Here is an 11,204-nt window from a genome sequence, read left to right on the forward strand (position 1 = left end):
CTCTGGTAATATAATCTAATTACAAGTAGGCCTACTTAATTTTTGGAATTTTATTATGTAATCCAGATTACTTTTTATAAAAATGACTTTATAAAATAAAGGCTGACTGTACTAGACTGTATATAATTTCTTATTTAAATCATCTTTACTGAAAACTTGTATTTAAAACAGATCGTAAATGCACACACAGTAAACATGTTCCAGTAGTCAGCTGTGTTTCTGAGGTCTGTTGTCAGACTTTTAAACAACTTCCGGTTCGCTTCCGTGTGTAGGGTCAAATGTGAGAAGATAATCCGTGTGAAAATGGAAGGGGATGCAGCTCCTCCAAACACCTTGTGGGAAAGCAAAGCAGAAATTGTCCTGAGTAATGTCGCCGTGGTCGTGGAAAGGATTTTGACATTTGTGCCGACTAAAAATCTCTTCCGGATCGCAAGGTAACGTTACTGTAGATGTTTTAGCCTGTTAGCTTTGAGCTAATTATTAGAAGACCCCGTTCAGTCCATCACAGCCAGTTTAAGTGGTATTATATAAACTTATTTTCTAATTTAACGGGATATGTGTATCCACGTTTACGTTGTTGAGTGATTGATTTGGTCCGATCTCACAGGTTCCGATGTTCCCTCTCAAATTACGTTAGATAAACTAACGTTAACTTAGCCTAGAATACATCAGTTGTTGATGTAACGGTGGGTTCAAGCTCTGGTTCAAGTCATCTCGTATAGATCGTATTTACGAGTTGAACGCACAATTTCGTAAATAGTGTGAAGCTCTGGATTTTCTTTAAGCTCCGATCTTTACGAGTTGTGGGCTTGTCAGTGAGAAACATGGCGGAATACCACAACACCGAAAGGTATTTAGCAGTGATATTGTCAGGCTTTTCTATTTACAGCGTAGTAAGCTAATTACCTGCACAGAATATGATGGCATTATAATATAACAATGTAATATGTAACGATAAAGTTTGCAGTGGCTTCATAAATGAATTAAAAACATTAAAAATCAAAGCACACCTGATGCAAATTTTCTTTTTTCTTCATTTTCTAGAACTAGAGTACCTTTGTGTAATTAATTAAGAGAAAGTAAGTTACACACCGCCATCTTACTCCGACGAAAATGACTTGAACTCAACTGCCGCCGTAAACACAAACGTTAACGTTACTTCCCAATCCCACCTCGTTAGTACGAACTTTGCCAGGAGGACTTTAACGCACCATTAGATCCGCATTGTTTTTAAAGTGTGATGTTGTATCAATAATGTTGTATTCAGTTGTCACTCATCATACTTTCAGATGATTGATTTATTTGGATTTCTTCTTAACAGCTTTTCAGCTGACCTGTTGAAAGTTTATCTTAAATGTTTAAAATGCAAACACCAAGCTCCAGACTAAAGAAAAAATGACTTGGGAACCGTTGGCCCCTACAACTAAACACTTAAAAAATATTTGTACTTGCACATATATTTATTACTTGTACAGTTTGTTCAAAAGCGCTGCCGTTCATTCATTGCGAAGATTATGATTGTACCATTTAACAACAGTCACTGTCATTACGACACTATCTTTTTTAAACAGTTATAAACTGATATAAACATATCGGATGTAAAAACTGTATAAACTAAAGTGTCTAAGAGTTTTTTTTTTTGTGTGTGTGTTTGTTTTATAATGTCACTTTTTATTAATTAACAATATTGTTCCTCACTTGATTTTGTGTCTGCCTGTTTGATAAATATAAAATGGTTTGTTGATTTATATGGCTGTATCTTTTGGATAATACTTTTGGTATTAATAAAATTTTACCTAAAATGAACTATAGATTTTAAAATGCATAATTTGATCAATAAAGTATCAAAAGCAAGTAATATTCTGGTTTAATTGAACAGTACTGTTAAAATAATTTATGTAATAGTATGTGCGTGCATGTATGCAATTTATTGATTTATTAATACAAAATGCCTTGATTATCTTTATTTACACATTTCCATATGAACAACCAGTTGCAGACTGAAGTCCGTCAAAACTAAAATAATCATTGTTTCTTTTCTCCGTAGTGTGTGCAGGCTATGGAGGAATTGTGCACAGAGAGTCCTGAGGAGGAGGCAGAGATTTACCTGGCTCTCCGCCTCTGGCTCATCCATATACGAAGAGCATGTTTTGCTTAGAACTATGACACAAGACTTGGAGGTCTGATGGTCTTTGCTGCACTAGAAATGACAATCTCACTCTTTCCAATTTGTTTTAATGTTTGTCTTTTGTCTGACCCCCTTGCAGAATATCTGTCTGCTGCCCCAGACAGCTCTCTTAATGGTAAATCATGAGAACTTCAGAGGGTCTGTTAGTCACAGACACAGGAAGGGTACGTTACTTGATTACTTGTATATAAAAATAAAAAATAAACTGTCAGTCATGATGAGGAGACTCACCTGTTCTCTTCGATCCTCCCTCTGCAGCCAGGAGGTGTGAGGATGGAGTGGACTCAGATCCTGTTGAGAAGCTGAGACGCTTACTACCTAGCAGTTGTGAAGTAATGGGCGTAGTCGCACCAGGAATTGTGGGTAAGACTCATTTTCCCTCTTTCCCTGTGTTTCCCTGTGCTGTGTTTGATTGCAATGTCAGTGCAACAGTAAAACTGTCATTTCTTATGCTGTGTTCTATAGTGACCCCCAGTGGATTACCCAGCAGCCCCCCACAGGAGCATGAGGAGGGAGAAGCTGGCTTCAGTCTGCTTTTCCCTGCCATGGATGGGGTCACCATCCGGCTTTTCCACTTCTGCAAAAAGACTATAAGTGAACCAATGGCAATGGAGGATGCAGGTAAAGCGTTGCCGTTTAGATTGTTGGACAAGACCGTAACATTTAGACAACAATAGTAACGAAAGTATGGGGTCATTTAAGATTTTTTTAAATGTTTTTTTAAATCTCTTATGCCTCACCAAGACTGCATTTACGTGATACAGTTAAAAAAGTAACAATGTGAAATATTGCAATTTAAAATAACTTTTTTTTTTTTTTTAAATGTAACATTTTCGGCAGCCATTACTCCAGTCTTCAGTGTCACATGATCCGTTAAAAACTGTGCTCATGAAACTATTCTCATTATCATTGATTAAAACAGTTGTGCTGCTTAATATTGTTGTGGAAACCATTATAGTTTTTTTCAGGATTCTTTGATTAATAGAAACTTCAAAAGAACAGCATTATTATTTAATTTTTTTACTAGAATCTTTTGTAACATTAAAAATATCTTTGTCACTTTTAATTTGTTTAATTCATCCTTGCTGAATAAAAGTATTAATGTATATTTATATATAATAAAAGAGAGAAATCGTGTATATAACCAATGAATTAGTTGAATGGTAAGTCATTTCAAAATACTCTGTATTTGATTTCAGGGTTGATTAATAACCCTGATCTAAAGGTGGTGCTGGTGTTCGACTACAACACATATAAACCTGGAGGTGGACGTTTTCTTAACAAGCTTCTGAAACCTCTTTCCCAAAGTAATGTACTTATTATTGGAGGACAAGTTGAGGACGTCTTTACCAATAACAAAACCTGGTAAGTATAGAAAATTCATGGTAAACTTGATTTTAGATTAGTCAAGTTAGTTTTTTCTCGTGTTGTAAAGAGTTGTTATGGTCAGCAACTCTACATACAACAATTGCCCCTATGTGAACATGAGATTTACTCAGCATGTTTTCACACTATGTTTTTCTAACATCATCTGCATCATGATAGTTTGTAATTTAACATTGCTTTAGTGTCACATACAGGAAGCTATTTTTCTCTTCTTATTTCCTCACATTACCCCTACAGTCTCAGACATTACAATGAAATCTCCATTATACAATCTCTCTTTGCAGCTGTTCTCCAGGCTCTTTTGGGGCAGTAGGACTAACCTTCAGTGGCTCCAAGATCCAGGGTGCCTCAGTTCTGGTGGACCAGGACGTAAACAGCTCGAAAGCAGTAGAAGCCACTATCCAGCGGCTGAAGGCTGCTAATATCCCAGAGAGAAACACCATGGGCTTCATGTTTGCTTGTGTGGGCCGTGGCCACAAGAACTACAATGACCAGCATAACGTGGAGGCCAACGCCTTTCGGAAGATCTTCTCCAACATTCCGCTTTTGGGATTCTTTGGAAACGGGGAGATCGGCTGCGACCGTATTGTCAAAGAGAACTACACATTGAGCGAGACAGATGCTGATGGACTACAACACTCTTTTACTACAGTCATGAGTCTGGTGCATTTTGGCTAACACAGCAACTAGGAAACCCGCTAGTTAACTTGGTGTTTTGAGGAGAGACACCGGGTGCTTGTTTAAGATAACTGAGCAGTTCCTATTTTGATCAGGTATAATTCTTTTAGGTTCTTTTCCTTGATTTCTTGTCCGTAAATCAGGATGTCAGAGGGACAATTAGCAGTTGTTTAACATCATATTTACAAGACTGCCCATGTAAGAGCCCCTGCTTTGAGCTAAAAGTCATCAGCTTTGGCATCAAAACACAAATCGGGGGAAGTGAAAACCTCGTTCGTAGCTGCAATTTTAGAGCATGCTAATTTTGATGTCTGAAAACACTGAAGTGTCCTCTTACACCATGGTTTGGTATGGTCATTACTTGCAGAACAGTTATGAAGAACAATTAGGATTTAGTTTTAATGGCATGGTGCTAAACCTTGTCTTCTGACTTCAGTTTTATGTGTAACTCTCTTTTGTGTAGAGCAGAGCTGAAATCTGTCAGCTGATCAGATTTATTGTGGGTTGTACGGCTCACTCAGGCCTTATATATACAAATGGTTTGTAAACATATTCAGGCACTTTCGAAAAAATTAAAAGCCAACTTTGATGGAATGGCTAATGATGGAGCCGTTTATCAACATTGGTACAGATTCTGGAAATTCCACTATCTTCACTTCTGTTTTTACGTGATATGTCCAGCTGTATGTGTAAGTTTCATCAGCTACATAGACTCTCCTAATTGTCTCATGGTCTCTTCTCACAACAAGTGCTAAGAAACTACAGAAAAAGTATTAACAGTGTGGAAAGCTTAACCTTATTTATATACAGTAACCATAGACTTGCAAGCAGTTTGAAATGACCAGATCAGAGTAGTAAAGGACAGAAGTGGAATTTCTTTGTAATGTATTTGTGTATGTTCCAATCAAAATTTAGCAGGGTAATTCTCCATTTCAGTTCATCAGTTTAGTTCTTGTTAAATGTTATTCTTTTATTCTGTGCACTAGCTAAATAACAGTGTTGATCACAGATAAGAGCTGTTTGCCTGTGGGGATCTATTTGTTGCAATATTTAGAAGGTTGATTCAAACATTGCTGTTGCCAAATCGCTTTGATTTGCCCTGATCTGATACATAATACTTGGATTTTGTCTTGCCTTTACTTTAAGGAAAATACGATTTCCTACTGTCATGTTTTTTTATGGCAGTGTTTTGATGTTTTTTTGTTTTTTTTTTCTCTTCACTGTCAAATATCTTAGGTCTAATTAATCTGACAGGTATATAATAATGTATATAATAAAATCGATGATGTCAATTAGTTTGCAGTCTTAAGTCTTTTTTTTTTTTACATAAGAATATGGAACACACATACATAGATATAGAGAGAGAGATAGAGAGAGAGATATAGAGAGAGATATATATATATAGAGAGAGAGATATAGAAAAAAAATACTGTAAATAAATAGGAATACGAGATATATATATATATATATATATATATATATATATATATATATAGTATTCCCATTTATTTACAGTATTTTTTTTTTTAATGCGCTATTGCGTTAAAAAAAAAAATAGAGAAATGAATTCCCGTGCTAAGAGCAGCCGGAAGAGAGAAAGATGCTCAGAAACAACATAGCTCCAGTATTTTCACTTTTTGTAATTTAGTGCCAGAATAATATAACTCACAGTATAGTTTTACAAATTAAAAAAAAAAGAAAATATTACTTTACTAGTCTGTAAAAAGGGTCCGAGAATTCGTAAATGCGTTCTGTCTTATCTTATTTTTCCAGTAGATGGCGCTCTCGTGCAACAGCACTTTAAAGTGATCAAGTAGGCGCTTTTCCACTGTCGGCTCATTTATATGGTAATTCCAGTTAAAATGATCCCTAAATAACATCTTAATACCAAAACATCATTTTAAAAATAAACCAATAAAAAGACTAAATAAATCGATCATTTAGGGTACTGTTACATTAATTATGAAAGTGATTGAACACAAATGCTTGTCACAATTTGAGGAACTCCAGCTTTCTCTTTTGTGCGTGTGTGGGCACTGGGAAGGTATTATATACGTCAATGGCAATGCCGCGTGCATCACAACAGGCAACAGGCCATGTCAATGGTAGCACACAAGCTGTTTACTGTTTCTGCGGTTATAGCCTGGAGCAGGTCTTGGTCGAGGCAGTGGTCAGATAGTGGATTGCCCCAGGACTAATGCAAACCGAAGCCATTTAGGGCTGCAGTACAAATCCCATGACTACGCTGGCACAGCAGGTGAACGCCACTTACAGGTAAAGTGTGGGTTATTTTAAAGTCCCTTCACCACAAAAAGAGTGAAAACATCTGTTTACCTCCTAACAATCTCTTTGGTCACATTCCATAGACACTGCCACTCAAAAAGGCCCCTGTGGAATTGTGGTAAATCTGACTTTCAGGAACAAACACAGCATTTTGGAGGAACATGGCTTCTCGATGTGCACTAAAAGTGGATCTGTTGGGGTGCAGGTGTTTTCAAACCTGTACATTGTCGCCTCAGGGCTCTTGGAGTAAAGGCATTCAGGCTCACTTTAAGACTCTTTCCCTGTTGAGAGCAGACTCAGAAACAAGACAGACAGACCCGAGCTTTGGGACCGTTGTCATAAAGAGCAATGTTTTGTAGGTCAGACACAGGGGGTGGGCCACTTTGCTCAGAGTTAGGCATCCCAAGTGTGCGAAATTTAGTCAGGCATTTTATAGAAAAAAACACTTTTTTTTTGTAGAATGTCTTGAAAGCAGAGTAGACAGCATAATATAGATAGACAATATAATAATGTATCTAATATCTGTCATTTCCTCATCTGTGATGTATGGATAAATATAACAAATATTACAAAACCTTTGAATGAATCTCATGTTATCCAGAATGGAATTTAACATAAATTGATTTGAAGTGAGGCAAGTAATGCAATGTAAAAAGTAGTTTTTAGGATTAGTAGGTATTTATTCATTTACATTTGAAATGTCAAATGTGCACATATTTATAAATGCATGTGCCCAATTAGTTCATCTGGTTTAGTGATGCTAAATTGAATCTACTATATGTTTCTTATGCATTTTAATACTGTCAGTAACACTCACACCAGCCAAAGTTTATTGCATAAAGAAATATAAAAAGATGCAACTAAATAATAATAATAATTTTAAGTTTGTAAGATTTCTAAATAAAGTAATGTTAATGATGTGTTTGTTCAGTATCTGCACTGATGTGAAAAGGCTCAGCTCCATTATCATTCGAGGAGCTGTCACAAGCATGTCTGGATTTTCTTTAATTAGCATCATGCTAATTAGCTATTATTAATTCAACACAATTTTGTTGTGAATTAAATGTATTCAAATATTTAGGCAAGGGTGTTCATTTAATGCAAGGCAGGCATTCAACGACAAACTAAATGCATGACATGCTAATATGACAAACTGTTGCTAATTGTGCAAAGAGCCGGAAAATGAAGATTGATACTATTTGTTCCCTAGCCAAACCATAATGTCAGTCATAATTATTCATATATACAGGCTACTGTATTAATATATACCAGTATTTGAGAGAGATCTACAAACCTTTTCACTATTACGTTTCATATAACCCACAATTAGTTAGGCTCCTCTGGATGATGCATTATCATGTTTACTGTTATTACCTTGTCAATTCATAATAAAAGAGCCATGTCTGCAGTTGTGCCACCCGGACATTTAATATACAAATTGTTGGACAAAAGTTTTTAAAGTATCTCAAACAGCTTTAAAACTACTGATATTTATAATAATGTGGTTATATGAAAGGTTTTAAACCTAAAATGATGCCTTAGTATTCAGTTTTAATTTTTTTATTATTAAGACATACACCTTTTTTTTTTGCTTTTTTTTTTTTGACAGTTGCACCACCTGACATTTTGGGGGTTTAAGATAACAAAACATAACATAATATTCATTATTTAAATGTACTAAAACTGAATCCACTAAATAGGTTTTTATAAAATAATATATGTCATGAATTTATCAAATTATTTTAAAAGGAAATACTGTGTTTTCATTAAATTACAGAAAAACACAATCACACTATTTATTTTAAATAATAAAATTTTAAATCATATATATTTTTGGAAGATCCTCAAAAACATTCAATAAATTATTCAGTGAAGGAACTCTAAAGAAACTGCAATGCCGGATGGTCAGACAGTGCCCTAAATACCAAAAGAGTTTAAAAAGAGCCATCAAACCCGCATGTATGGACACACTCACACCCTGAATTCACTTCTCAAACGAATGCAATGCCTCAATAATACCATTGGGTGGAATAATGGACAGTTGAGAATTCACAGGGGAGACAATCTACATGTTTCGTCTGACTACCTCTGCTCTGTCTCTGGGTCATTCAAGTTTTTGTGGTTTATGACCAAACTTTTGATCTTCTGTAGTCGACCCCACAAAGTGCCAAAACCACACCAGCATTCACACAGCAAACACAGCTTTAATAAAACCACATCAGGCAGTTATTGTCATGACTTTTCATCTAAAGCAAATATAAACGTATAGATCTTATTTTCAATGTAACATTTCCAACTGTCCTTTGTTACAAATGCCCTTGATATGTGGTAGTACTCGGTAGGTGCGCTTTTATAAATCCTCATATCATATCAGGTCTCGTCTCTGTTTGATGGAGTGTTTAAGTGAAGAAAACTGCCCTGAAACTACCTCAGAGATACTTTTGACACTGATAGAGGGAGACAGTAATTTGAGGAAACAATGAAAGGGTTGAGTGCAGATATATGTGAGTGTTCCTGCTCTGACCATTAGACATTAAACTCAATAATTCAGAACTTTCATAACCAGTCCGCTTGAACTGTGACTTTAATCACATTAACTTTGCATGACCACAATCAAAAATCGTATCTTAGAAATATCAGATATTTGAACAATAGTGGGATTAGGCATCACTCATTTGGAATATTATTTCCTCAGGGAATAATCCCACACTGTCACGTATGACCAGATTACAGACAGAAAAATACTGATAAATGTTTAAATGCATTCATGAATTAGATTGCGTGAGAGATTCATATTCAAAGTGATAAAAGTATTAAACCAAAGACTGACCCATATCACTCTAGACATTAAATTCATGATGTTGCTGAGAGAATTCTTTAAGACATCTCACCATGGTAGTTTAAGAGAATCTAAGTTTTTAGATAACAAGCAGAGATCATGAGCAGATATACACCAATTCATAATATAAAGCCTTTAAGGTTTGCCTTTAAAATCAGTTCCAAAAGGAGCATTTTGAAAAGTTTAGATGTTTACAGAGAACAAATAATGATAAAAATGCTGCTGTAGCATTTATTCTTTTGTGTTCAATAAATGTGCTGAATTCATACTACTGAGCATCTGGATTCATAGCAAAATCAATACACAAGTTACCCAAACAAGAATATTGCTGTGTTGTAGCATTGAACGCAGTTAGTCAAATGGCCACCACGTCTAATCCCAAACCATCTTTCAAAGAGATATGAGCCAGGAGAAAAACGCAAATAAATTATACATCATATTTTAAAAAGCTTCTCGGGTTTCTTTTTGAAAACATTCTTCTTAAGTGCATAGCACCCTGGTGAAGTGAAATTGCTCGGTAGAAGACATCTACTCCAGAGACTGTTGCCATGGCTACAGAGGAGTTTTTACACTTCACATTTACATAAAAGTTTTCCGCTGGATGGAGCAGGATTTTATCCTCTACTTTCTGTAGAAGTGGGTCAGTCACAAAGAGCAAAACCGGTAGACTGGGAGAGCTGGATTTAGACTGAGGGACAGGAGAAGAAGATGCAATTCAAACACACCTGGCTATGAAATCCATTGAACAATTGAGTGAGTGAAGGAGCAAATTACAAATGAATGAAATGTGAGAACTGTATAAAAGTGTAAACTCTTATATAAAAATATTTTTAATTGTGATTATATCCAGTGGAAAACTTGTAGAAGCCTTTTCCATGCCATGAGATATTCTACCATTATCACCACGGGACCGTTTCACCGTTTATATAGGCCTATGCTACTTCACTGTAAAAATGTGTAACCTGCTTTTGTTACCTTATATAGTTTTTTACTTGATTAACCCATAAAAATGTATTTTGTCGGTACAAATGTATGGATTTAATTCAGCAATATTAAATAATATTTTTGACTTAATTTATACGTTATCATTTTTAGGTTACCTTTCTTTTTCAGTGAAAATTTAATGGCCTGTTGTTCCAGATAAATATTATTTTATACGCAGCTACAGTAAATGTTGTTCATTATGGTATTCTTTGTAACAGTTTTTTCCAGGCCAAGCTCATTAGAAGAACGTACCTGTGGCAACATTTTTGCAAAATACGTTGCGTCGTGCACATTTATTTCGCGACAGTTCTGAATTGAAATGTCCGGTGAGTGGCGCCTAAAGCTTAATGCTCCATTTTAAAATAACGTACACCTACACTTAACCTACCCGATAATGTTAACAAAAGCAAATGTGACATAAAAACGCAATAGTCTAACCACGGCATTTTAGCTTGTTTTTTTAACTCTTCGTGCTCTTTTATCGTGACTCGTCTGTCACGTGATTCGTACCCGAGGTCTGCTTCACAAAGTACAGAGTATGTAGTGTTATTGTATGTTTCATGTTTTCCTTTATTCCTTAATTTTGTGTTGAGTTTATTTCGTGCTATTTCACTGATAGTGTGAGTATGTATGACGTCATGAGTATGTGTAGTCGAGTGAACTTGGATGAATATGCGTACTAATATGCGTATGCTATGCGTACTGTGATTGGCTCATCGCGTTTGGGGGCGTGGTTTAGCCATTGGTCAATTAGCATACATGCGCAGGGAAAAATAAATGTAGAAATGTGGAAATACAGAAATAAATAAATGTAGAAATGTGGAAATACAGAAATAAATAAATGTA

General features: G+C 35.5%; 1 protein-coding gene across 1 annotated transcript; it reads left to right on the forward strand.

Moving 5' to 3' along the window:
- The first annotated feature begins 272 nt into the window (after window positions 1-272).
- fbxo22 (F-box protein 22) lies at window positions 273-5,544 on the forward strand. The gene is made up of 7 exons (XM_084404943.1): window positions 273-434; window positions 2,048-2,180; window positions 2,268-2,352; window positions 2,447-2,551; window positions 2,654-2,809; window positions 3,388-3,553; window positions 3,859-5,544. The coding sequence occupies exons 1-7, from the start codon at window positions 304-306 to the stop codon at window positions 4,250-4,252; spliced, it is 1,170 nt and encodes a 389-aa protein (XP_084261069.1). The 5' UTR covers window positions 273-303; the 3' UTR covers window positions 4,253-5,544.
- Window positions 5,545-11,204: the final 5,660 nt, after the last annotated feature.

This window comes from Rutilus rutilus (assembly GCF_951802725.1).
Source record: "Rutilus rutilus genome assembly, chromosome: 3".
Lineage (NCBI taxonomy): Eukaryota > Metazoa > Chordata > Actinopteri > Cypriniformes > Leuciscidae > Rutilus > Rutilus rutilus.